This window comes from Mirounga angustirostris, unplaced genomic scaffold, assembly GCF_029215605.1.
Source record: "Mirounga angustirostris isolate CCGP_5_RB_7025 unplaced genomic scaffold, mMirAng1.0.hap1 SCAF_10, whole genome shotgun sequence".
Classification (NCBI taxonomy): Eukaryota; Metazoa; Chordata; class Mammalia; order Carnivora; family Phocidae; genus Mirounga; species Mirounga angustirostris.
Window position 1 is genome coordinate 24,756,688 of NW_026991718.1, and position 27,160 is coordinate 24,783,847.

At 52.1% G+C, this 27,160-nt stretch overlaps 1 protein-coding gene across 2 annotated transcripts in view; it reads right to left on the reverse strand.

Annotated features, from left to right (window-relative positions):
* The window catches only part of GALNT14 (polypeptide N-acetylgalactosaminyltransferase 14), a 200,290-nt gene that overhangs the window by 40,108 nt on the left and 133,022 nt on the right, over window positions 1–27,160 (reverse strand). For both annotated transcript variants that reach the window (XM_045884351.3, XM_045884350.3), the window contains exon 3: window positions 5,727–5,825. In XM_045884351.3, coding sequence (XP_045740307.1) covers window positions 5,727–5,825 — 99 coding nt within the window. The remainder of the gene's footprint in view (window positions 1–5,726; window positions 5,826–27,160) is intronic.

Consider the following 27,160-nt stretch of genomic DNA (forward strand, 5'->3'; position numbering starts at 1 on the left):
CGAGAGGGAAAACCTGCTTGAAGAATACCCTCTAATGAGGTTTGATTAAGGCTGCAGCTTCTGCATGCGGTTCCCCCCAAATCCCTGCCGGCTCTTTGAAATTCAAGAGTTCTCTTCTGTGAACATCAAAAGGTAAATCGCATGCAGCTCTGTGCTGGTTGAACTGAGAGATGATTAGCGAATAAAAAAATGTCCAGAATTTAAAAAAGAAAAAAAAAAAACCCCAGAAATCGTCAGCACTAAGTGCTAATTAGACCATTTCCTGGTAACACCTGGCTTGTTTTTGCTCCTCTAATCAGAGCAATTGGAGGGATAGCGGGGGTGCCAGGAACGTGGCTCCGGATTGGGAGGGCCTGTGACGGGGCAGGTACTCTGGGCTCCTGGGGTGGCCGGAGGAGAAAGGTCAAGTCTAGCCCAGGGGAGCTGGCCTGGCCCCAGATGGTTCCCCTCAGGGCCCTCCTTCGGCACATCCACTGCCACTCCCACCACCCCAGCCCTGGTTGCTCCGTTCTGCCCCCCCCCCACTTTCCTGTCCCCAGTTTGTCCGCCAGGATGCTTCACTAGCCCCTCTGCCACAAAGCCAACCCTCCCTTTCCTCCAGCTTAGGATAAGCCTCTGTCTCCCAAGGCAGTTCCATGTCCTCTCCCTACAGCCTCAGCGTGGGAGTGAGTGGCATACCCGGGTCCCACTCTGCCTGGGAAGTATTCTAGAACGGAGTCTCCTTCTGCACAGCTCACTTCTCTGCCAGAGGGTAGCCGTGCAGCCAGCGTCTACCCACACCTTCTGCTTTTCTGCTGCTGGGCTGCACGGGGGGCACACATGGAGCATCCTGGGAGGTGGCCAGCACGGCCGTGTGAGCAGCGTGGGAGGCCGGGCGGCTCCGCCATCCTGAGCAAGACGCCAGGCCGCTCCCAGCCTTCGTTTTCATCCGTAATTACATTTTCCTTGTAAAGGCGGGCAATATTAATACTTGACCTACTTCACAGGCTTTTGTGCGTACGGAAGGAGGAAATGTATTTGAGATTGCTTTGTGAACTCCACGGTGCTATATGCAGGCAGGGTTTATCAACTGCTCCATAAATACCAGCTGAATGAAGACCCGAGGCCGGCTGACAGTTGAGTTTGGTCGCTCTGGAGCCAGGCTGACTTGGGGTCAAGTACTCTATCCACGCTGGCTTGAAAGAGCTTCAGTACTGAGGTGCTTAGGTACTTAGCTACTGAACCTGCAGCACCCCAACTTCCTCAGCTGCATGAAAGGTGCTTAGCACTGAGCTTGGCCCCATGGCTGCTTTCAGAATCTGGGTATGGATAGTAAGGATGATACTGGTTCTCAAAGTGTCGTCCCCGGGCCAGCAGCATCTACGTCACCCGGGGACTCGTGAGAAAGGCAAAATGCTTGGGCCCCACTCTGGACTTACTGAGTTAGAATACCTGGGGACGGGAAGCTCCCAGGGCTTCTGATGTGGGCTCAGGTCTGAGAGTCACACAACACAGCTGCCTCCCTGGGCTGGAGAGCCATCATGACACCTGCCATCACGTACACAGGTTCCCTCCATGCCACGCATCAAGGCCTTTACCTACCTAAACTCACTCTCCCCCATAATCGTGTGAGGTAGTTATCAGTAGCTCTTGTTTTACAGAAAAGGAAACTGAGGCAGAGAGGTCAAGGAGCTTGTCCAGGGTCATCGAGTTGGTAGCAGAACAGGCAAATCTGGCCCTGGGGTCCTATTTCTTATCCACCTTAACCTGAGAAATCGCTCCTCGAAATCCAGTATTTTACAAAAAAGCAACAGTAAGGAGATTCAGGATATAAAGAGATCAACTGCACATGCTCTAGAGTCCCCATGGGAGGTGGAGGATTGAAGGATGCCCCAAAAGGAAGGGGTTGGCCCTGAGTCTCACATATACACAGGGACCCACTGCAGTACCAGACAAGATAAACCATTCCTCAGGGTTTGTCTTCTCTCTCCGTAAGTGACAGAAGTCCCCTCGTTGATCTGGGTTGTGACTCTTTCCCTCCCCCCCATCACCCACCCCCATTAGGCCTCTGCCTGGCTCTGAGCACCGCCATGTGTGCCCTTCCAGCCCCCCGCCCCCTAGCTAACTCAGGAGCTCAGGGGGCCAGAGGGCTTGGGCAGGGACGGGCAGAGGGATGACGGCTCGGCCAAGTACTGGGGGAAGAGAGGGGAGGAGGGGGTACAGTCCTCCCCTTGAGCGTCTTTTTGTGAGAGCCTGGCAGCAAAGCCATCAGAATTCTGGAACATGAAAGATGAAAGACACCTTACAGAAGACCCTTGCATTGATGACAGAGTGAGAGAGGAAGTGCTTCTCATTCAGTCCCATCTTTGTCCTGGTGATTTATTTGTGCATCGGGATAGGGAGTGTGAGGAAGGTGAAGAATCCCAAGGCAAATTATACCTGCCATGGGAATTTCTAGAAATAATCTTCCTTGCTTCCACCCTTAAAATTTCCCTTCACCCTGCTTACGGTAGAGAAGCCTGTCTATTCACATACAGTTCTCCCCTCATTCCGCTGTCTTCGTGTGTCACACTTGGGTCGGAGCCAGGGGGCCTGGCTTATATCAGAAGTTCCTCAGAGGCAGGAAATAGGTCCATGGGCTCTCCTGGCAAAGCGCCCAGCAGTTTGGTATATGGTCTGGCACTTTCTGGGGGCCTTCTGAAAAGTATGGTCTTGATGGGCCTCAACCCCCTTTCAGAGCACAGTGCACCAGGGCCTCAGGGCAGCCCTCATCAGGCTGGTGGACAGAGGTGCTGGGGCTGCGCCCGGAGCTGCCCCCCACGTCCCTCCAGGAAGTCAGAAACCTGAGTCTTGGCTCCTGTGCTTCCTAGCCCGGTGGCCTTGGGCCTCCATTCACCTCGTGCACCCGACTTCACAGGCTCTGGCTGAAGTGAGATATAATGTGTTCTGGAGACCATAAAGCTCAGCATACAATTAAAATACTAATAATATTATTATAAAGTATCATTATTACGATTCTAAAGAGATGGAGGAGCGGCGGGAAGAGAAGGGAAAATATGTCTTAGAGCTGAAAGGGATGAGTCTACAGGTAGCAGCTGATGTGACCCTGTAAGGGAAATATGGGGGGGCCTGAGAGCCCCATGGGATATTAGAACACCCCCAAATGTCCCAAGGTAATGTCTTCTTGTGGGAAATGTGATAGAACAGGGAGCACTGAAAACATGAAAGATATTTTTATCCCTGTGCTTACGGATGCAGTCAGTGACCTACACAAGGTCACACAGCTAAGAAGTGATTAGGGAAGGACTTGACCCCAGGTACCCCACCAGCTCTTTTCTTTTGAGAGCTCAGTCGCTGTGTAGATATGGACATAGCTAATGTTGCTCAAGCACCCACTCTCTGCTGGCCACAGTGGTCAGTCCCTTACCTTACTGAACCCAAAGCAACTCCATGTGGTAGCTATGGTCATGATTCCCATTTCCTTGATCAGGCAACTGAGTCACAGGGAACTTAGAGATGAGTAAGATGTAGTCCTTGCCCTAAACAAGCTCATTTTTATCTGGGAAAAATGCATTAAGTGCTAGAGTTGAGATGTGCAGTAAGGAGCCCAGGAGAAGGCCCTAATGGTGTGTGTGTGTGTGTGTGTGTGTGTGTGTGTGTGTGTGTTGCAGGGGTGGAGGTTTATGGTGTCAGAGGACTCCTACAAGGAAAAAGAAAGGCCAGCCTGGAAGGCAAGGAGCCTCTCTCTGATCCTATAGTGTCCTTATGGAAACATCTGGCAGACATGCCCAGACACGACCTTGTGGAAGAGCCACCATGAGTGGTGAAAGGCAGAGACTGCCCTAAGTTTGTTCCAGAAACCCTACCTGGTGCCCAAGCAGACCCTGACGGCAGCGGGGCTGTGGTCTGGCGTTCTCAAGGTAGCCACCTCTGCTCCACGGTGAGTCTGCTCAGCCTGCCCGGCGCAGGAACAACGTTCTCCCCTCACCAGAAAAGACCCAGGTAAACCGGATCACCCCGTACTCCTGGCCCCTACACACACCCACTTGGGTTTACAAATCGGAAAGACTGTATTAGTCTACTGTGAGACTCACAGTGACTCCTGACTGATTCAGGACGTTTGCGTGTTAAGAACTGAAGCGTCTTTGGGAAACCAAATGCGACAGCGGTGACCTGTGGGGCGAATGCGACAGGCAGGGCAAGCAGCTGGCAGAAGGAACAAGCCAGCCGGCTGCCAGGGACATCTGGGCTGCAGACAGAGCTGCCCCTGCGGACAGTGGAAACAATGCGCATTTGGGCAGGTCCGTCCCTGCTTTTCCATGGGATGCAGGGACCCTGCACAGCAGACATTCATCGGATGTCCCTCCAAGACTTGGTGCCCGCCATCAGGGTGAGCCTATTGCTGACCCCCTCCCATCACCTGGAGCTTCCCTGTCTGCCCACCGCCAGGCATAGGAAGGTGTGGCTTCGTGATGGAAATGATGAGAGATTTTGCCATGCTGGGCTGTCTTCTCCTAGGCCCTCCCTCTCTGTGGGATCAGACGACCATGTGCTGTGCTGCCTACCGGACAGGGACGGGCTCAGGCAGGCCACATGTCCTAGGGGCATGGAGGTATACAGGCACTTTGTCACAGGGCTGGCCCCAACACTGGGGCTGCTGAACACCACCCGGAGACTAGCCTGGCCTATGGAGGCTGCTGAGAAGACCTGAGGGCAGAGCGCAAGCGTTGGAACCCAGCTTCACCACCGTTGGCTGAGCAACAGGAGGCTTTGATTTAGTATCTCCCAGCCTCAGTTCCCTCAGCTGTAGAGTGGGTACAGCAGCGGCCCCCCACCTCCCCAGCTGAGAGCATGAGCCGAGGCATGTCTGCCTCCAGGGGGCCTCACGATTGATGGTTGTCATTGCCACCATCTGAGAAGTCAATGCTACCAAGACCCAAAGAGGAAGGGGGGCTAGATGGTGTTGGGGGGAGGATGGGCGTGGGGGCTCCAGAGTTGCCAAAGGACATGGCATGGGGAAGGGGAAGCCGAAGCAACCAGGGCCAAGTCCCCAGGGCCCCGCCTGTGTTCTGAGGGGAGTTCTGCCGGGAGCTGGTGCTGGGACTTCTGCACGCCCCAGATTCATGCAGGCCACGGGCCAGACAAAGGAAGGATGCACCTGTTAGAGCAAGAGCGGGGCCCAGACTCAGAGCTGAGGGTGGGTGGAGAGGAGGAGCGGGGTCGGGGCTGGAACAGAAGGGAGACGGCCGGGAAAGCAAAGGTCAGCCACTGCCTTTGGGCCGCTCTGATTTGCACTGCGGCTCCTGGCCCCGTGGGAGGCTGTGGAGAGGCCGGTGCTGGGAGAGGTAGCCCTTGGCAGACCCAAGTTCTAATCCCAGCCTGATGCTGGGGTGGGGTGTGCACTCAGCCTTGTGGGGCCTCAGCCACCTTGGCAGCTGTGAGAGTTAGAACTCGTTCCAGGGCGGTCTAGCACGATGGTTAAGGGCGAGAGCTTCAGGTTCTCTGTGGCTGCCGGTGACGGGCAAGCTACTGACCACCTCGGGCCTCTGTCTACCCCCCCCCCCATAAAACAGGGTACGAGCTGCCCTCACAGGAGGGTGAGGAGTGACTGAATGGATGCGTGAAGTGTGTCAGACAACGCGGGCATGGAGTCAGAAATGCCTGAAATTTTTACCGCAGGGCCAGTCCCCTCCGTCAGCAGACCCCCTCTTCCCGGCAGGGCCGACCCATGAGGAAGGCTTTCTTACCTGCGGATGGTTCTGAGCAGGGTGGAGCGGGCCTCGTTGTGGAAGGTGATGATGATGCTGGTGGGGGGGAGGTCGGTGCAATACACCAGCAGGGTGCATCTGGGGAAGGAAAGGCAGGAGGACACATAAGACCTTGGGCGGGGGGGCAGAGGGGGAGAGGAGATCTAAAGAGCTGGAACCAAGGGCACTGTGGCCGTCATGGGTACGGAGGGCCACCCCAGATGCACAGCACAGGTGAAGACCCCAGGGCAGGGGGTGCTCAGAATGAAGCTAAATTCCCCACCCCCACAGGGGAACCTGGGCTTGGATCCAAATTACGTTAGTGTACAGAACATAAATGTGGGATGTCTCACGTGCCCGAGTTAATGCACAGAGGTTCCTAGCAGCCACACCAAGCCACCCTCAAGTCTTGGGCTCTGCTCCTGGGTCTGTGTCCATCCGGGTCAGCAGAGGCCTCACCGTGTCCTGGGCCAGCAGCTCCAGCCCCCACCTCCCTACCCCCCACCCATGTTGACCCCTGAATTCCTGCCATACAGGCAGAAATTTGGCATGTTTAACCAGGCAGAGCCCTAAAACCCTGGCATAGACAATAAAACCCCATATTGAAAAAGCATTCATTTCCACGTGTCCGGGATCATTTCGTGTGACAATTACATCTGGGGTAATTTCAATTTAATACCTCACTGCAAGGGAAAATTGTAGCCCGCAGCCCGAAAATTACTATAATAATGACAATAAAGACGCCAAGTGATGCTGGTGCCACCAGGGACTATTCCCGGGTAAGTGCTTCCTCCTGTTTCCAGGTCTTTCAGGGGCTGCCCAGTTACAGGGAGTGGTATTAACCAAAGAAGTAAATAACAGACATTTGGGGAGTCAAACATTTCTTCTCTTCATTTTCCAATTTCATCCTCAGCTCGGGGTTTTGCATGTGGGGTCCAGAGATCCAAGGATGGACTTCCAGGGGACCATGAGCCCACTGAAACTGTGTGCAAAGCAGTGTATGCAAATGTGTGGGGTATTGTGGTTTGGTTTTGTTTTTCTCTGGGAAGATGATTCATAGCTTTCACTAGATTCTCAAAGAAGTCTGTGGCAGAAAACGCTTCATCTCAATCCTAGCCCAACGAGCCTGACATCCCTTTGGCCTACCTGAGACTTGAACACGTTCCTCCAAAAGCAAACACTGAACAGGAGAATTTACACAGAGAAAGAGGGGCCCTTGTGCTCAGGGCCTGAGCAGAGCTGAGCTTGGGTCAACCCACCAGGAGCCAAGAATGAGGAAAGGAAGGCCCCAGGTGAAGGGACAGTAGAAAGGTAAGTCATGACCTTCAGGCCTTCCCCATGGTCCCCCCTCAGAGATGATGCCTCACCACATCATGTCAGCTCCACCTACTAAGAAAACCCTCCAGAATCCACTCCTCTTCTCTTGTCCCCATGGGCCGGGGTCCCAGAGTCCTCATTCCTCTTGGGGATCCCTGTGGCAGCCTCCTGACCGGTCTTCCTGCCTCCACCCTCTGCCCCAGCCACTCATGTCCTCTCCACCACACAGCTCTGCTCAGGCCTTCCTCTGGCCTGAAGCCCTTAGTGGCTCCTGATGCAGAAAGTCCAAACTCCCTATCACAGCCCTCGAGACCTCCCACAGTGGCAGCATTGTATGTTGCCAGAATACTCCGCCACTGCTCACACTAGGACTTCAGCATGGAGCAATGGTCCTTCCTCCTTTCTCCACCTAGTGAGCCCCTACTCATCCTTCAAGACCCAGAGCAAATGCCCCTCCTGCTGTGAAGGCGTTTCATACTCCCCCAGATAAGCAACGACCTGTCCTTTGTGCTCCTGTAATTCTGTACACATCTCTCTTCTAGAACTTTCGAAGATGGGACTGTCTCCTGCACTTGACTATGAGTTCCTCTAGGGAAGGACCCTTGTCTATCTCCATGTCCCTAGAACAAGAGTTCAGTGTACTAGATGCCTGTTCATGGGGAAAGGGAGAAAGAAATTTGGGAAATGCATTCTTAACTCAACTGATGACTTAAGAGTTGATGGTTTTCAAAGGTGTGGCAGCCAGCCTCCCTGAAGGCTTCCAGGGAATCTCACCTACTGGTCCTCATGCCTTGTGTAGTTCTGTCCCTCACTGAATCAGGGCTAGCTCCCACGACCAGCAGAATATGATGGAAGTGACAGTGGGTGACTTCTCCAAAGCTAAATCGTAGAAGCACCGCAGGCCCTGCTTTGGCCACCTGGAGGGAAGCCAGCGACCAAGGACACTCAAGCAGCCCTGCTGTGAGATGCCCGTGTGTGGAAGAACTGATGCCCCTTGCCCGCCGCCACCAACTTGCCAGCCACGTGAATGAGCCACCCCGGAAGGGAGCCCCCCAGCTCCAGCCCAGCCTGCAGATGACAGAAGCCCCAGTGGCTCGATGCCGGAGCTGCCCAGCCAGGATGTTCGGAGCTCCTGACCCACAAGGACTATGAAGATAAGCAATGATTCCTGTGGTTTTAAGTTACTAAGGTTTGGCAGTGAATTGTTATGCATTTGTTAACTATTATAAAACAGGAAGGAAAATGCCTTGACTTGACCCCCAGGGAGAAGAGGTCTTGAACTTGCCTATCTTTATATACAGAGCTGAATTCAAATTGGGAGCAATAAGGTAGGAGGGTGGGTGGCTGGTTGAGATGGACTTGCGGCGGGGGGGGCCCTCAGTGTCCTTGCTGCAGGGTCTGTGAGGGCATGGAGGGGCTTGGGGAGACCCAGGCAGAGGGAGAGGCAGCAGTGAGCACGGTGAGCACCAAAAGGAAGGAGATGGGTGTCAGGGAGCGGAGAGATGATCATCTGTCTTTTCCAGGAAGGTAATAAAGCTGAGAGCTTAGCGGGACCTCTTTATCTCTGCCAGAGAGAGGGGACAAAAAGAAAGACCAATCCGAGTGACTCACAAGACGATGACTGGCAGGGTCAGGTGCTGGGCACTGCCCTGGGGATGGCAAAGGGACCCCAAACCTTAGCCTTGGTGATGGAAGTTCTTTAGGGCAAATTGGTGCGGGAGGCTGGTAGTGGGAGCTGCCGCTCAGAGAGCTTCTGGGGACAGAGGCCATTTCTCCTGCCTCGGCCACATGCAGCTGGGAGGTGGGCATGTGCATATAAAATGCCCCAGCAGCACGTGCACACAGGGGGCTCGCAGAGCAGAGAGGCAGGCACGACTCCACCTGGGCTGCTGATGTCTTCACGGACGAGGAGGTGCTGGATGAGGTAGGAATGGACGGAGAGAAATGGGGTACAGCGTCCCAGTCCCGGCATGGTTCTGGACTCGCAGGCTGAGTGCCGTGCACGAGACGGTTCATAGAATATCCACCGGGGGCGTCGTACCCCACGGACCAGCTGTGGGACTATGGGCCAACCACCTCTTCTCCAGCCTGCTGTCTGCTCATCTGCAGGACAGGGGCTGGGCTCTGCTGCTTAAGATTCCACGGCATAGTCATCAGAAGCTCTGATTGTAGCTGACACTGAATAAAAATGGTTGATTTGACAGAATGTCACAAAGACCGTTCTGCAGCTTGGGCTCGACTATGTGGCTGGACATCAAATGGACTTTTCTGAGCCTCCGTTTCTCTGTCTGGAAAGTGCAGACAGTAATTTTTAACTTGCAGATGTTCCCCCCTAGATTATTACTATGTTGTTAGGTAATAGTCCTTGCTTGACAAACCCGGCAGGACCATTATCTTCAACAGCAAGTTCAAATGTGCAGAGTACTCCTCCCATTGGGTGGCTCTGTCCTGTCTGGACAGAGGTCGAGGGGCCCTGAGAGGCCCTGAGAGCCAGGGGTGGGGGAGAGCAAAGCACCCAGCATCAGTGTTAGAGAAAGGAAGCCAGGCTATGATGTCAGTTTGAATCCTGAATCTGCCGAAAACTGCGCTGTGTGCCCTTGGGCACATCATTTGCCTTCTCAGAGCCTTGATGTGTCACCTATAAAATGCAGACAGATACCTCCCTTGCAGGCTTGTTGTGAAGACCACAGACTATAGGCAAAGCACCAGGTGTTTAACAGAGGCCAAGTAAATGGTAGCTAGAATTATTATTAGCACGGCTATAGGGGCTGAACCAGCCTCCATGCAATGCTCCGCGCTTATGGACTAGAACCATGAACTCATGATTCTGAAAAAGAAGGGGCCTTGGAGATGACCCAGTCAACCTTCTAAACTGGGCAGAACTTGGTGGCGTGACAGGCATTGGCGGGAGCCTAGGCGGTAGTGGTGCTCTTGGACCTCACTCCCCTCCACCCTCCTGCGGGATAAAGGACAGGGGGCTCTTCTCTAGGCGGGGCAGGGATCCCCCAAGAGCTCCAGCATGCACAGGCCCAGTGAGGGCGGGCAGCAGGGCAGTGTTCACACCTCGATGGCCTGGACAGCCTGGCTCCTGGGACTTCACAGATTCTTCCTTCTGCCCCTGGTCATGGTGCATCTATTGTCTCATCAGACCTTCGCCACAGCTTCTGAGAACCTCCATTCCCCAGAAGAGCAGACCCGGGGCTCAGAATCTCACGCAGGGTCACACACCTGCAGAGTGACTCAGGTGAGCTGAACCCAGGTCCCGTGACTTCTAACAGCCACCTGTCCCCAGCATCCAACAGCTCTGCTTGGAGATGAGCAGGTGGCACTGGAAGCAACCAGGCCGAGAGCCAGAGAAAAATCCTTCAAACTGGATGCTGTGAGGAGTCGGCTCAGATGGTGGGCTCTCTGGGAGAAGGCTCTAAAAGATTAATCAAATGGCAAGATCTATTAGGGATACCAAGGGAATGTCAAAAGCCGCCAGTGCTGAGATCTGGCGCCCACAGACGGATGGGAAAGCATGTTTATAATTTATTAAAGATTCAGGGGTTTTACTGGCGAAGAGAGCGAGTGAACAGGAAAGATTGCGGTGGGGGTAGAGCCAGGAGGACGGGCAGACCACATGGTGTGGGTGTGGGGAGACTGACGCCAGCCTGCCCGCCAGGGCCACTGTCCTGACCGCCCCAGCACCTCCTGAAGAGCGTATGCTCCGCTGAGCTCATTCCCCATGTGCAGCTTTTTTCTGTTCTGGGCTTCTCTTTTTGCTTTCTGAAAAATTCAACTGAGGTTCTTGATTTCCCCAAGTGCAGGTGTGTCTCAAAGTGCTTCCTGAACCATCAACTTCTTGAGCGTTTAGTGCCACTTACCGGCCAAGGATGCTTCCACAGAGGTTCTGAGATGCTAGCCCTAGGGCACAGGCAGGAGCTTCTTCCTCTTCCGTCTCTTTCCATCTCTCCATCATCAATCTCTGCTCCCCTAACCCCCCACCCTGCACCCCAACAGGTGCCAAGGCGGGTATGTCAGAAATATTCTAAGTGAGGGTCGTTGTCAGTTCCCACAGAAATGTAATGTGCACATGCTTTTTTAAAGATTTTATTTATTTATTTGAGAGAGAGCGAGAGAGAGAAGAGAGTGCACAAGGCAGGGCGGAGGGGCAGAGGGAGAGGGAGAAGCAGATTCACCCGTGGAGCTCAGAGCCCAGTGCGGGGTTCAATCCCAGGATCCCGGGATCACACCCTGAGCTGAAGGCAGATGCTTAACTGACCGAGCCACCCAGGTGTCCCGTGCACATGCCTTTTATTTTGTTGTATGAGCTCATGAGACAGACAACTGCTTCTAAGCAGCTGTTATGATAGCATCATCCTCCTCCTTTTATCAGTGGGCAACAGAGGCTCCTCATGGTCCCAAGTGTCCCTGCTAAGGCTGGCACCCAGGTCCTCTGACTCCTGGATATACGTCTTCCTCCTACAGCATGCCAGCCTTATGGAAGAAAAGACGTGGTCATAAATTATAAACATCTGGGGTTTGATTCCGGAGTGTCAAGACAGGAGGGAGTGATGGAGAGGCAGACCCAGGAACCGTGAGGCAGAGGACAGCGTAATTATTATCACCAAAACGTTGATGGAAAGGAAAGCCCCTGGTCTCCCCCACAACTGACAAGGGCAACAAGTGTGAGAAGACAGACTCCTGAAGGGGGGCTCTGGCGTCGCAGAGGGGAGACCGAGGGCAGTTAGAGAAAGGGGAAGGGTCACACAAACATGCAGCAGAATGCAATAGAGATCACACAGGCCTGGGGTGGGACACCCCGGGTGTGTCACCCCTCGGGAGCTTGGCAGTGACTTCACTTCTTGAAGCTTCAGCTCCTGGTCTACAGTGATGAAAATATCCACCTCATAATGTTTTTAAACTACTACTTCAGGGGCACCTGGGTGGCTCAGTCAGTTAAGCATCCAACTCTTGGTTTCGACTCAGGTCATGATCTCGGGGTAGGGAGATCAGCGCGGAGACTGCTTGGGATTCTGACTGTCCCTCTGACCCCCCTCCCCCCACCGCCGTGCGTGCACACACTCTCCCTCTCTCTCTCTCTCAAAAAAAAAAAACAAAAACAAAACCCTACTACTTAGTGATTCCTGCTGGCAGGCACTGGGTGGAGCACCTTGCGTATTTAATGCTCCCCGTAACCTTATGAGGGGCCACTGCTTGATGGACTCACTCAGGAGGAGACTGAGGCACAGGGAGGTTAAGTAACTCGCCACAGCCAGTGCAGAGATTTGAACCCAGGCCTGCCAGACGTCCTTGTCACCATGCCACAACCTCTCCACGCCAGCACTGTTCCAAGCACTAGGCTACCCATAAGCCTCCAGCTGCTGCTGAGGTCCCCATCTGTGCCCTGTGGACCCATGTGCCCCCGCTCAAGTCACCAACCCAAGAAGCAGTTTGTCCTGAGCTCTGGAACCCAGCCATTGCAGCGACCTGCCCAGAGGGAAGGGATAGCCTGAGCCGCCACTGGGGGACCTGGACAGGGACTCCCACTTCCTGCCCAGATGGAGCCAGCAGAGGTGTGATTTCAGTGAGGCCCTGGGAGGGGAATTCGAGAACACCTGTTCCGAAACAGAAAGCTAATGCCTGTCCCTCTGGCGCCTACAGTCCCGCACACGTGGCAGAGCACAGACTCAGGCAGAGAAAGCAAATGGGTTGTCTTCCCTGTGTGTTCCATTTCCTGAACTCTGTGGCCACGAGGGCCAAGGGAAGCACAGGCATAAAGTGGGGGTGGGAGGTAGGACCCGTTTCCTAGGAGAACACTGTCTGTCCCCGAGGGAGCGACAATCTGTGGGTTTCCAGGTGCAGGGGCATGGGGGCACATCCTCCGTCCCTCCCACACTTTCATCTCCTCTCACGGTGTCATGGCTCCAGCCCTGATGAGGCCTCGGGGAGAACAGCATCTCCTCCCCTCATTCTCCAAGAACACCAACGCCCACCCCATAGCTGGTGTGTGTGCGGAAGGATGAGGGGGGCAAAGCTCTTGGCCCAGGGACCTTTCCAGAATGTCAGCAGCCTTGGGACAGGGACAGTGAACATGCCGCCAGCGTTGAGAATCACAGGTTTTGTATTTAGAGCTGAGAACATCTAATACATTCCCAGATCAGTTCTCTGTAAGGACACCTGCTCCCAGCCAAGCAGAGAAGGAAGATGGCCAAAAGGTATAAAATGCCAAACCTGTGCCTGGCCTCTAGGTCCAAACTCAAGCCTTTTGAAGAGAAAAATGCAAGCAGTATGAAAAGTATGACAACTGTAGAATCAGAAATTCCTTTTAATCTCATTTCATGGGCAACATGGATACACTGTAAGGCATGAAATTTTTATTTCGTGTCAATTTCACTGGGATTTCACATGCAGATTAATTTGTTCATCCACATAAACCTATAGTGCTCCTAGGTCTTGCCTCAACAGCTGTCCTCATTTAGGATTACAGAAATCCTGCATCTCATAAAAGATACTTAGAATAACAGGGAGATCTGCTACTCCATTATGCTGCCACGTTTTAATTGCTGAACGCGTTATTAAATTCCTTCATGCTGGGAAGGGGATTCGTGGGCCAGGGCATGGGAGTGAGCTGCCTCAAAGCCTGGTTGCATACTGTGGTGGGCACCAGATGGCCTCCAACCCCCAAGGTCTTGTGTCATCCCGTCCCCTGGAGTGTGGGCAGACCCAGGTGAGTGGCTTCTCAGGAACAGAATACAGCTTAAGTGACGGGGATACCACTTCTGTGATTAGGTTAGGAAAGACTGGGACATCCATCCTTTTGGCTTGCACAATTTGGTGAAGCAAGCTGCCATGCTGGGGAGCCCCATGGCAAGGAACTGAGTGAGCATGGCTTCGGGTCAATAGCTCATGAGAATTGACCCTTGGATTCCTGCCTGGGAGAGCCTCCAGTCAGAGACCCACCTGAACCATCCCCGAATGCCTGACCCACAGAAACTGAGATGATAAATGTCCTGTTAAGATACTAAATTGCAGGTAATTTGTTATGCATCAATAGACAATGAATACAGGCACCCTTAGCTACCTGAAGAAACAAGGTCAGCAACGTTTCTCACTCCCCTGGGGTTGATGGTAAATCCTCTTGAGCAGTTGGTAGCTGTCCCCACAGAGTGCTCCCAGAGCCCCTAGAGGACCCACTGGTGGCCTCCATTCCCCTAGATGGTGCTAAGTATGGATGCCCGGGGGCCCTACACATAGAGAGAAGTTCTCCAGTAGTACCTTTTGGGGTTGTCCCAATCTTTATAGATTCAACTCCCTCAGGGGTTCTTAATATGAATCATACAATACATAGGAAATTGTCTGACTCTCTGCTCACTTCTCCCATGGATGGTACACAGTAGTACCCTTCCACGTGGGTAAAGAAGTTAATTCATTTCATTACTATGGATGGCCCAGAGCTTTAAGCCTTAATTCTCCTGCAGAAAGGCTGACCTAGATGGTATCATGGACACCCTTCCATGAACACAAGGCCATTTAACAGAGGACTTGATCTCAGGGTGACCTTACTTGGCCAACAAATGCCTTCCCATGCACCAACCACCACCATATTCCTGGTTGACTCTGTCAGTCCAGCTCAGGACCTGCAGTTCATTTCTTCCTCCTCAGAGTATCGTCCTGGATTTCTCAGCCACCGACTCCCAGTGGCATCAGATTTCTAAGAAAATCTACGTGTTGACCATTCAAGGGAACTTTCGCCATCAGATTAATTGCAGCCCATAGAACAGAATAGTGTTCCCAGAAAACAGCTCTGCAAGCCCATCTTCCTGGCAATGTAAGAAGCCCCCACAGGGGTCTTTGCTGACAAACTGGGAAGCTAACTGGGGAAAGAGGGCACTATGATCCTAAGAGGCCATGATATCGGGACACCTGGGTGGCTCTTGGTTTTGGGCTCAGGTCATGATCTCGTGGTCATGGGATCAAGCCCTGCATTAGGCTCCACACTCAGCATGGAGTCTGCTTCAGATTCTCTCTCCCTCTCCCTCCCGCTCATTCTCTCTCTCTCAAATAAATAAATAAACAAAATCTTAAAAAAAAAAAAAGAGGCCATGATATCTGGACTCCCCTAAAGACTCAGTCTCAGCTTCTACTTTTATTTCGCAGCCTTCAGCAGCTGGAAAACCCTTCTCTCTTTGACTCCAGACAAACCCTTTAGCTGCTGCAATACTAGAAAGTACCATGGAGAGCCTCTGGCTGGGCACCCCCTACACCACCAGCTGGTGGACAGTGTCTCCAGGAGAAGCCTATGCATGCTCTGTGAAGACAGTGGACACAAGTCAAATCAGCTGGGCAAATGAGAAATGCTGGAAAAATACGAGATCACCTTTCCGGTGATCACCAGTACACATGAACATGTTACAGGTTCTGAGACCTGCTAGCCTATTGTTTACCCAGCTTTGACCTCAAAACCTGCCCCCTCCCTATCCTTGCATTTTTTCTTTTTTCCTTAGCACACAATCCCTTATACATAGTGAGAATTCACATATTTATCGGATATATAGTGAGTAAAGCATGGCATTTACCAAAGAGAATTCTGTTGGACACAGGTTTAGAAGACGTTACTTCTACTCTCTCTTTATTCACTGATGAGGAAACTGAGGCCCAGAACAGTGAACCGACCTGCCCAAGGCCACCCTGCTAGTTAGTGGTCTGGCTAGGATCTTCTGGGTTTTACCACTGAACTTGCCATTTCCTTCAAGGAACCAAGCTTGGGACCCCTGTCAGATGATACAGAGAGGCCCCAGCTCCAGTCCACAGAGCGTTCCTGTCCACCTCTGCCTTCCAGTGCCCTTTCACGCCCTCTTCCCACCAAATCCTACCACCAACATCCTTGCTACGCCTCAATGTCGCTAAACTAACAAACTTTTCAGTCTATGTTACTTGTTATCTCTGTAGCACATGACATGGAGGGTCACATATTTCATTAAATACTTGGTTCTTTGCCCTTGGCTTTGGTGAAATCACCTTAGTGTGGCTATCCTCTCTTTAGGCTGTCTCTTCTGGGTTTTCCTTTTCTTTCCCTCAGCTGAAATTCTAGTGTCCCCCCCCTCCCCCGCCAAATTCTCTTAAACCATCTTCTTTTCAGTCTTCCTTCTCGGATTACTCAACTTTTTTCCAAGGCTTCAATTTCCTATCTGTTTGCTAATGACCCCAACCCTACCCCTAATCCTGATGAGCACCTGCCCTTGGATGGCCCCATGAGGTGACCTCTTCACCCACCCTGTGCCTCCAGCACCTTGACCAAGCCTGCTGTGCCTTCTGTGTCCCCCAGCTCACCAACTACCGTGTGCCCAAACCCAAAAGATATTCTTGAATCTTGCCTCTCCCCAGCCCCCTAACCTAATTAAAGCCCTGGTCCTGTCAATCCTTCTTACTTATCTCTCGACCTGGCTGTTTCTTCACATTCCCATCATGTCTTCTCTGTATTACTGCAGCAACTTCCAAGCTGGCTTTATCCCCTTCCAATCTACCCAGCACACTTCAGTGAGAATGATCTTTCCAAACTGCAAATTTTTAACATGTTTCAACGCTGCCTAACTGCTCACAAAATGAAGTTGAAACCCCTAATCACGGCTTCCTATCCTAGTGACCCAGCCCCACTTCTGAGTCCTCCCCCGCATGCTCCAAGTTTTGGCCACGTTCTGCCTGACCTACTCTTTTCTCTCTGAACTTCTGCAGGCACGGCCTCCCTCCCACGTGTCTGAAATGCACTCTCCTCTCTTCCAAGGTCAGGCAATTTTCTCTTCTTCTAATCTTGGCTTGGAAGTTACTTTCCTTGGAAAGCATTTCTTTTTAAATTTTTTTTTTTTTAAGATTTTATTTATTTGCGAGAGAGAGAATGAGAGACAGAGAGCATGAGAGGGAGGAGGGTCAGAGGGAGAAGCAGACTCCGTGCTGAGCAGGGAGCCCGATGTGGGACTCGATCCCGTGACTCCAGGATCATGACCTGAGCCAAAGGCAGTTGCTTAACCAACTGAGCCACCCAGGCGCCCCCTTGGAAAGCATTTCTTGATCTCCCCAGGCTTTTCCAAGGTGCTCTCCTAGAACATCTCTGTAATCGATTACCAAACATTATGAACTTACTTTTCTGTCCTCTCTACTATTGGCTGCAGCAAAGGCAAGGACCCATTTGTAGTTGAGACCTCAGAACCTAGCACAGAAGACATACAACACATGTCTGAAGCATGAGTGGATGCATGCGTGAGGGAGGAAGCAGGTGAGCTCCTACAGGGGTGAAGTCAGAGGGGACAGTGTCCCTTGCCAAGTTATGAGTGACACCAGCTCAAGGGAACTGCTGATCTATAAGCTGAGCAATGTGCCAAGGTCAATCATACAGAGAAGAGAGACCAAACAAGTCACTAAGACTGAAGCTGGAATATGGAGCCACAGTGGCAAAAACAGGGAGCCGTGGGTGAAGACCGTCCTGGGAGACACCCGGGACAGTCATTTGGTGGCTGTGGAGAGCTCTGCCATGTTGGAATTGGAAATACCCATCTGTATTTAAAGGGCCGAGATGTTCTCCTTGTTTACTACCAAAGTCCCAGGGATGATGAACACTGTTCATCGAGGTGAGAACACTGTTCATCGAGGTGAAAACACTGTTCATCGAGGTGTCCATCGGACACTGTTCAAGGATGATGAACACTTGTTCTCTCAAGTGAGAGGGGAGAGATTGAATCCTACCTGGATGGGGTTGCCAGACATGGCTCAGATACCCTCTTCGTCCAGACCCAATGCTGTCCAATGCGGTAGCCACTGGGCATTGGAGTGTAAAATATGCACAAGATTTTAAAGACTTTGTATGAAAAAGAATGTTAAATAGCTCATCACACTCACCATATGTCAAAATGGTCATATTTAGGTATACTGAATTAAATAAAATATATTATTAAAATTAATTTCACCTGTTTCTTTTGGTTTTTAATTGTGACTACTAGAAGATGTCACGTTACCTACATGGATTACATCTATTTCCATTGGACATCGTTGTCCTAGATATTCCTCAACCTTAGCTTGTATACAAGCCAATTTCAAATTTCAGCATTGGTGCCAGACAATGGTTTCTAGATGTTGGGTTCTTTTGTATGAGTAAAATAAAACTTAAAAAATTATAAAGACCATTATTAGGTTTGCAACATTTTATTTTGCAGCAGAGAACACATTTTAAAACTCTCATCATCTAATATCATCCTTTCATAAAAGGGTGTTTAAACCCAAAAAAGGCTGCAATTTCAGAACCATTAAAACCCCTCTAAATTGTAAAATTACGATGCGCCTGTGTTTGACCTCCCCCTGAGCCATGGACACCAAACATGGAAGACGGGACATCTCCGTTCTTTGCTCCGGAACCAGCAGCCCCAGGCCTGTTCTTGGTGCTGCTGATCCTCACACATCGGGACAGTTTTTCTGATCTCTGATCCCAATTTATCTCCTCACATACTTTTGCTGCCCATGCAAGCTGGCTCAGAACGCAACCCGACTGGGGAATGCAGACACCTCGGGCTGAGCTTAGGCCCCCTGGAAACTGCCACTGCTCCCCTCTGCACAGGGCCCCCATTTGCCCAGACAACTGATTTTGCTCCGTTATGTGGACTAGCTCCTTTGAAATGAGCGGGACCCCGCAGTTTGGGGGACACCACAGGTAGGCAGCAGTACCTTCTCTCTAGGAAGAGAACTGCTCTCGAGAGGCAGCAAAGAGGCTTCTTTTGGGACGCAGCCAGGATCTGTGTTCGCTGGTACCAAACGCCACCCAGATGGCAGCCATGGGCGGCGTGTGTGCATGTGCGTACGTGTGCGTACGTGTGCATGCACACACACAGGGGAGAATGTTCTCAAAAGGCAAATGCAGAGTGTAGCTGGGACCAGGAAGTGTGGAGGTGGGCCAAGGCCTATTTTTGCAATGTTTCTGAAAAAGATTCCTCAGTGTCTGGGACAAGGGCTCCTTCAAGTCTTATTTTAGCCCCGCTTGAATCACATTACACAATAGTAATAACACCTACTGACCCCTGGCTCTGTCTCAGGTCTTCTTCCAAGAGCTTTAGATCTGCACAATGATGCTCTGAGGTAGGTGCTGGGACTCCTCCCCTCTCGTTGTGGAGGGGACTGTGAGGGCAAGTCAGGAAGCAGCAGAGCCTCGAGGTAAAACCAGATGGGCTGGCTCCTGACTCTGTGCTCTCACACGCTCCCCTAGGGTGCCCCAGATGGTCATCCAACTCACTGGCTCTCAGCCTTTGTTTCACACTGGCCTTTCTCTCTGCCTTTGGTCTTTTTTTTTTTTTTTTTTTTTAAAGATTTTATTTATTTTTTTGAGACAGAGAGAATGAGAGACAGAGAGCATGAGAGGGAAGAGGGTCAGAGGGAGAAGCAGACTGCCTGCCGAGCAGGGAGCCCGATGCGGGACTCGATCCAGGGACTCCGGGATCATGACCTGAGCCGAAGGCAGTCGCTTAACCAACTGAGCCACCCAGGCGCCCCTGCCTTTGGTCTTGAAGGGCAATATGCTGGAAGGTTCTGGAAAGATGGAGAATCACAAGTCTGGGCTGTCCCTCACCTGCTAAAGAATGGTGTCTCCCTTTGATGCTCCCTGAGCTATTTCCTGATATTTCTCAGACTTTCCAGCTCAAGGATCAGAGAATAGTTAGTCTTTCCTTTTACCTTTTGCCTTCAATCCTCAGATTGAAGCAGCTAAGACCTGTAGCCATAGTGAATCCAGGGATGCGGCCAGGCCCAGCCCACTGAGTTCAGGAACGGTGTGCTTGGGGGCCAAGTGTCCCCCACTTCTTCTCCCAGGGACTCACAACAGCATGCGCCTCTGGAAGGTCTGAGACGGGGAGGTAAAAAGCAAAGGCTTTTCACACCTTCCCGTGCCCTCCTCCTAGCCAGGTCATCTGTCCATCCCGAGTCAGTCCTGCCCCACATTCTGCCTCTACCCCTCCTTTATTCTCACTTCTACCTGCCCAAGCTAGGTCTGCACCCTTGCAAAGCTCCCTGACTATTCTTCCCGCCTGCAGAGCTGCCCCTCCATCTCCTTCCTCCCTGTTCTCATGCTTCACACACCACTCTCCCTAGCCTCACTTGGTTCCTTAAAGCCAAGCCCTGACCGCATCCCAAGGCCTCCCCCTCACACTAACCCCCAGCCCTGCCCCACAGTTCCCCTGCCTGAGCCTTCTAGCCCTGCCAACCAGGTCCATTCACTTCCCTCCGGCATGACCTCCACACACCTCCCCATCCCCCACCCCCCATCTTCCTGTCCAGGGCTGCCTAAATTATAGCCCTTGCGACACCCACATCAACATCTGCCACCAAGCTTCTCATGGGACTTAATCCCCTGTCTGCAAAGCTGTGCTGTCTTCTCATGGGCAGGGCCCACTTTTCTACTTCTTTATGTTCTTAAGGGCAAGTTAGTCAACAGACTGGAGTCCACATCCTCATCTCTAAACCAGAATCACAGCAAGGCTGCTGGGAGGCTGAGCTTGGAGAACATACACAAGGTGCCTACCACGTGTCAGGGGACTAGTTTGATCAATAAACATTGGCCGATTATGGTCCCGGATTTATGGGCTAACACAGAGAATCCTTTGTTGAGTGAAGGTGGTTTTAAATTTCCCATGATCTGATTTTCTCCCTCTGTTTCGAGGATTCTCCTCTCCCACACCTGCACTCCCAAACCCTCATGTTTTCAGTAGACAGTTTGACAGTGAAGCCAGCGAGGTGCCCTTTGGGTCCACAGTCCCTCAGCAGGGACCAGTGAGAGGCTGAGACGATGCTGGCACACCTGCCCCAGGTGGCTCCAGGTCTCAGGGAGGAGACCGATGTGTACCCCTCGAGGTAATGAGGGCTCACGACGGAGCACAGGAGTGAGGAGGAGCCACTGAACTTAGCCTGAGGGGGTGAGATGACTTCCTGGAGAACGCCTCTCACCCCGCCCGAGGTTCCTGAAAGATGAAGCAGTTCCCTGAGCAGCAAAGATGAAGACGCAGGAAGCCTTGAGCACAGTCAGGCAGCCGAAGCCCCGACAGGCTGGGGTGGACCTGTCTTCTCGAAGAAGTGAGCCAACGACATTTGAAAGATTTTAGATGGGAAGCAAAGTCTGCATTTGGAAAGCTCTCCACGGAGGAAGAGCGGAGGATGGACTGGTAAGGGGCCAGAGCCGTGTTGGAGGGCGGTGGGGGCTGCTACAGTCACCCCGGCAAGAGGGGACAGCCACTGAGGATGGCAAGCGAGGCCAGGGTACAAGGGCTATCTAGGAGGCAGACTCAATGGAATGAGGGTGGGACAAGTTGGACTCCAAAGGTTTGGGCGTGGGTCCAAGGTCAATAGTGGGACCTGTCCTGAGAGGGCACAGGTGAGCGCAAAGTGGGCGTCTGCTGTCTTGAGAGGTGGAACAGGAAGGCTCGGTGAGGCCTGTGGTAAGGAATAAATGATGTGTCCAGGGGCGTCTGGGTGGCCCAGTCGGTTGAACGCCTGACTCTTGATTTCGGCTCAGGTCATGAGCTCAGGGTCGTGGGATGGAGCCCTGCATTGGGCTCCATGCTCAGCACAGAATCTGCTGGAGATTCTCCTCTCCTTCTGCCCACCCCACCCCACTCTCTCTCTATTAATGAAATCTTAAAAAAAAAAATGATGTGTTCATAGGACAAATCAGGGGAGACGTGGCAGAGTAGGGAAGCCAGAGAGCAGATGGAACGATGCCTGCTCTGGCTGGTGTCAGGGTCATGGTGAGAGTCAGGTGGGGGCAGAAGGTGAGAGCCATCCGGACACCCGAGCTTCAGTCAAATATCAGGGTTCCTCCTACTGCATCAGGGACACCAAGGACAACCACAGGGGCGTTAGCCGATCTTGCCCTTGCTAGCCCAGACGGAACCCCGGCTGCTACGTGACTCCACAGGGCCCCTTCTTCTGTCACATCGTGCCTTCTTCAGCTGCTTTTCCAGCCGCCCCCAGGCCCACCGCTCGCGTCACTCCATCCCACTGTCTGTCACCCTGGCCAGCACCGGCTTTCCACAGCCGCCCGCCCACAGCTGTCACCTCCTCTGCTCTTTTCATCTGCTGTCAGACGCAGTTCTGCTTCCTGGCCCCCGGCTCTGAAATCAGTCCCTCTGCTGGCCTTGGCTTCTCTCCCCACTATTTTAAAAGTACACATTTCACCAGACGCGGCATGGTGATTGCCTCATTGCTTATTTTGCGCTCTGGTTTTTAAAGTTAAGTTTGACATTCAGGCAAGTTAAGTGTTTTGGCGCCAGGAGCCAAGGCTGAGGCAGGAAGCGCCGTGCAGATCTTCTCTGCCTGCACCCTCCCGGCCCCCGCACCACCCTGTTCTTGGAGCGCACCCCAACTCAGAGGTGGGGGACCGGGCGCAGAGCCAGGGCCTCTCCAAACTCACTCACGTAGCTCCTTGCTCCTTCAGGGCTGGCCCCCTCTCTGCCCTGCCTCCCGGACCTGCTGTGGAGCCGAGGAAAGAGCACAGGGCCCGGATGCTCTGGGTGATCCCGGGACTCAGGCCCATCTGACAGCTCAGCGCCACAGCTAACAGACAGCGCTGACTGGGGGCTCAAGACTGTGCTCAGCCTCCCGCACGGATTACCCCGCCTCTCCCTGATGGCAACCCTGGCTACCATTATTATTCCCATTTCAGGATGAGGCACTGAGGCTCGCGGAGTTTGAGTGACTCGCCCAAGGAGCAGGTGCTAAGTGAGAGACATGCCCGATCTCCAAGCTCACAGGGTGAGGAGGCCTAGCCCTGCCACTCACCCAACCATCTACAGTGCTGGGGCTCCGTTTGCCCCCCAGCCAGATGGCGGTGACCCCTTCACCCCAAGTGCTGCTAAGAAGGGGATGTGAGAACGTTCCGTGAAGTCTCCTAGAGCTACAAGGTGTGGTTACTCTTATTCTGAGCATGGCTGAGGTTCGGATTTTACTTGGGAATTGCGCCAGGTGCCCAAGCCTCTCAGGAGGTCCTGGGGCCCGTTCTGCCAGCCCCGTTTCTTTTTGGCATGAGAGGCGCAGGGGAGGGGCACGTCACACCAGCCGATGGTTCTTCAAAGCATTGCGGGGTTAACGGGAACCCAACACGACAGCGCTCTGCGTTATACAGGGGAAAAGTTCACATGTTCCAACTCCTTATTCTACGCTGAAAACCGTGGGCAGGTCACCAGTTTTCAGTCAAGCTGCCATCAGTGTGATGTGCCGACTCCAGGAGCAAAGAGCTCTGCTGTTCAAGTGCACAGATGGTACGGAAGCAGCTTATGTTGGCATCTGAAGCCGGGCCGGGGGGTGGGGGGGGCGTGGTCCGGTGACCTCCACCTAGGGGAAGGCATGAGGGCCCAAAGAAACGGACGAGGCGGCAGTGAAGGACAGCTCTCCAGGTCCTGCAGGCCCTCGAGTCTCCTTAGGAAGAGAAGTGTGTGAGGGGAAGGATTCATCCAGGGCCATGGGGGAGGGGAGGTGTGGCAGAGCTGGAGGGAGTCGTGCTTCTGGAAATAGCCTCCAATCAGATTCAGTCCCTAAGTCAGTTCCTGCACACTCTCACCCGCACAAGTATTTTCAACCAGCAGACAGGGCTGGAAGTGACCTTAATAAGCATCTCTGAGCTACTTCTGTCTTCTTACCTGCGAGGAAACAGACACCCGGAGAGCTGAAGGGTTGGGCACTATCTTAGGACCCATAGCTTCTCATGCTCCGTCCAGTAGCTTCCCTCCATTTTACCGCACACCACCACGATGTGGGGGAAAATGTCAAAAACACTCCGAAGAGAAGCAGGTTATTGAGGACAGACTAAGAGTCAGGCGTTGTGCTTGGTTCTTGGGCAAAGGGCCTAGAAAGGTGAAGAGAGCAGGTGTAAAACACTTGATTGGGGATGGGAGTGGCCCTTGAACTCCTGAAAGGTGCTCTACCTGACTGATCAGTGGGGAAAGGCAAACCTCAACCACAGGAAGATACCACGACTCAGCTTCTCAAAGGCTCAGGTGAAACAGACAACAGCCAGAGGCTGACCACAAAGATATGGAGCCACTGGTTATTCTCAGACACGTACACGGCCGGTGGGAATGCGTGTTCACCGAAAGACAAGTACAAGATTAGTCCAAGGAGCACCGTTCATAAGAGCCCCACACTGGAAAAACCCCAAATGAGCATTAACAATAGAACAGATATACAACTTGCAATAGATTCATACGAAAGAATACGATATAGCAGTGAGAATAAACACACCCCGTCTCGGAAAACCGTGGCTGGATTTCACAAACATAATTTTGAGGGAAGCCAGACATACAAGAGCACATACTGTGTAAGTCCATTTATATAGAGTTCAAAAACAAGCAATGCTAGTCTATGGCATTTGAAGTCGGGACAGTGTTACCTACGGTGGGGAGTAAGGGCAGGGACATCAGGTGGTTCTGGCAAACTGAGAGTTGTCTTTCCCTTGACGGAGGTGCTTGATGTGGGAATGTGGGTGTGTTCTCTCTGGAAATTTCTTCAAGCGGTACATGAATGAAGTGTCAACCTTTCTATATGTATGTGGGACCCTGATTCAAAGTTTACTTGAGATGAAGAGAGGTTCTGGATCTTGAGAAATATCGTGGTCTTGCAGGGATATTTCAAAAGCCACCAAAGTGGAAGGATTCAATACAGCCCAGCACTAGAGGCGAGAGCCACAGTCAAACTCAGCAATGCTTTCTCTTCCCCTGAGCACAACAGCTGTCTAGCACTAAAGAGAACATTCCAGAATGCAGAGTGCAAGTCCAGGGTCTCCTTTTCAGCCTTCTGCTTTCTTAGAAGTGTATACCCCCACAACAATGGGGAAAAAAAAGGATAATTTAGAGGAGAGAGCAATGATGCCACCTTCCCCCTAGTGTTACTGGCCCCAAGTACATGGGTCAGGGCTTGTTTTCAAGGTTAAGGGAACATTCTTCCCAGGGGTAGTGGCCCTCTGGTGAGAAGGAACGGGTGGCCTGTGGAGGGCAGTAAGGAGTCCCCAGTCACCCAGCTGGCAGATTTGCCTCCTTGCGGAATCTAAGCTCCACGAGAGCAAGTGTTTGGACTGCTTGTTTACTGATCTATGCCGAAGTGAAAATGAATAAAGGAAATCTCATTCAAAATACACAGTCCGGCAGGAAGAAGGAAGATTTCCTCTCAGCTGGGCAACAGCAAGCTGCCCTCACCTACAGCCAATGAGAAGCCACCACCACTTCAAACTCTCATTCTCCTCCAATAAACGTTTGTTCAGAACGACCCCTCCAACTTCTTCCTTTCTCCTACAGAAGGATGTTCTCCCCTTTGGTCTCCAGACTTGCTTGGGGTCCCCCATAGTTTGTATATCCCGAACTGCAATTTCTCTGCTCTTTCTGAACAAGCTTACTTGCTGCTTGACAACCTTTATTATTCAATTTTTAAGGTTAAGACCTAATAACCTAAGACTCAATAATTTGCAGGATAAATTTTGCAGGGGAAATATTTAATTCCAAATCAGTTTCCCAATCCTGGCCATTGAACACGCTTCTCTGTGTCTTTCCACATTTCTTTCCATCATCTCCTTCCTCGGGCAACGTGTAACAAAGAAGGCAAACCCGGGAGGAGGGAGGGCAATGTGCCTCCAGAGCTAAAGCCATTTAATGCCTTTCAAAGGCACACAGGTTCTTCTTGGTCTTGGCGACAGAACACAAGAAACTATGGACTCAGTTAGCTAACTGAAATATGTTATATCCACGCCTCCAAGCAAAGCTCAAATAGAAGTATCAAACTGTCTTAATTGGGAAACAGAATCCTCACGCATCATTTCTTCTCCTTGCCCTACAAGTACCAATAAAACACACACACACACACACACACGCTCAGTGAACTTAGACATAATACAGGCTTCATGTTTGGGACTCTCTCTAAACATATTTACATACATATAGACCTAGAATCTGAAAACTTGATTTTGAGTTTCGGCCAAGCACTGACTAGCTGTGTGATCTCGGACATGTCCCTTAACCCCTCTGAGCCTGGATCTCTTTACCTGGGTATGTGCTCAATCTGCTAGTCTTGCTCTTCTGCCCAAGTCTTCATAGCTAGTACTGGTGCTCAGTCCCAAACCCAACAGTCAGATGGGGCAGACTCCTTTTCCTGATCCCCACCAGCTCCTTTTCCCTCTGGACCAGTTCTTGCTTCTCATCTCTCCCACCTCACCCCAGAGCAAACTCCCCAGTGTAAGACCCAGCACCCCCAGCCTGAAGATGCCAGTGCCTTAAAGCCAAGATCCCACATCACACTCTACTTCCTTGGGATGGTTTTGGGGATGGGGAGTACATCACTGCTGCCTGGCACAGTTCTGCTCGGACCTACCTTGGTACTCCCCACTCCCCCCCACCCCGCCCGCCTCGGCAGGAGCTCCGCTGACCCAGGACTGGCCAGGGATGCGTTGCTTAGGACATCTCCTGGGATCGCTGAGATGATGAGGCTATGACAGGATAAAGGTCCAAGCATTCCAACGTTGACTGACCTGACTCTAAGCCCCTTATCCTGAATTCAAGACTTGGCTACAACATGACCCCAAGTTTCCCATCCAGAATTATTCTCCCCTCCATCACCCACACTCCAAGGAAATTGGACTGACTCTTACAAAACAATGTGGCTCTCCCACCTCCTTGTCTTTGCTTATGCTGTTCCCTCAATCTGGGATGCCTGCCACCAGCTAAAATCCTACCTGTCGCCCCCAATTCCAGCTCAAATGTCGTTTCCTTCAAAAAGCCTCTGCCTCCCATCCAAGCATAAATGCCTTCTCCTGGGTAGGCCAGCTTAATGCTGTTTTGACTTTTTTTATTTTTACAGGAAAGCTCCTAATTCGTATGGCTTGCTCCATGAACAAGACAGAAATAGTGACACCAAAACCAGGACAGGGCGGGAGATGAGTACTTGGGAATCGAGGACAGGAAGTCCATGCATTAGCTCCAGAATCAACAATAGGGCCTCAGAGCAAACCACAGTTGAACATCAAGAATCAGTCCCATGTGCATTTTCTCCACAGACTATGAGCTCCCCGGGAGTGGGGACCAATTTCTAGCATAGAGCTTGGCATGTGGTTAGTGCTCAATAAACAT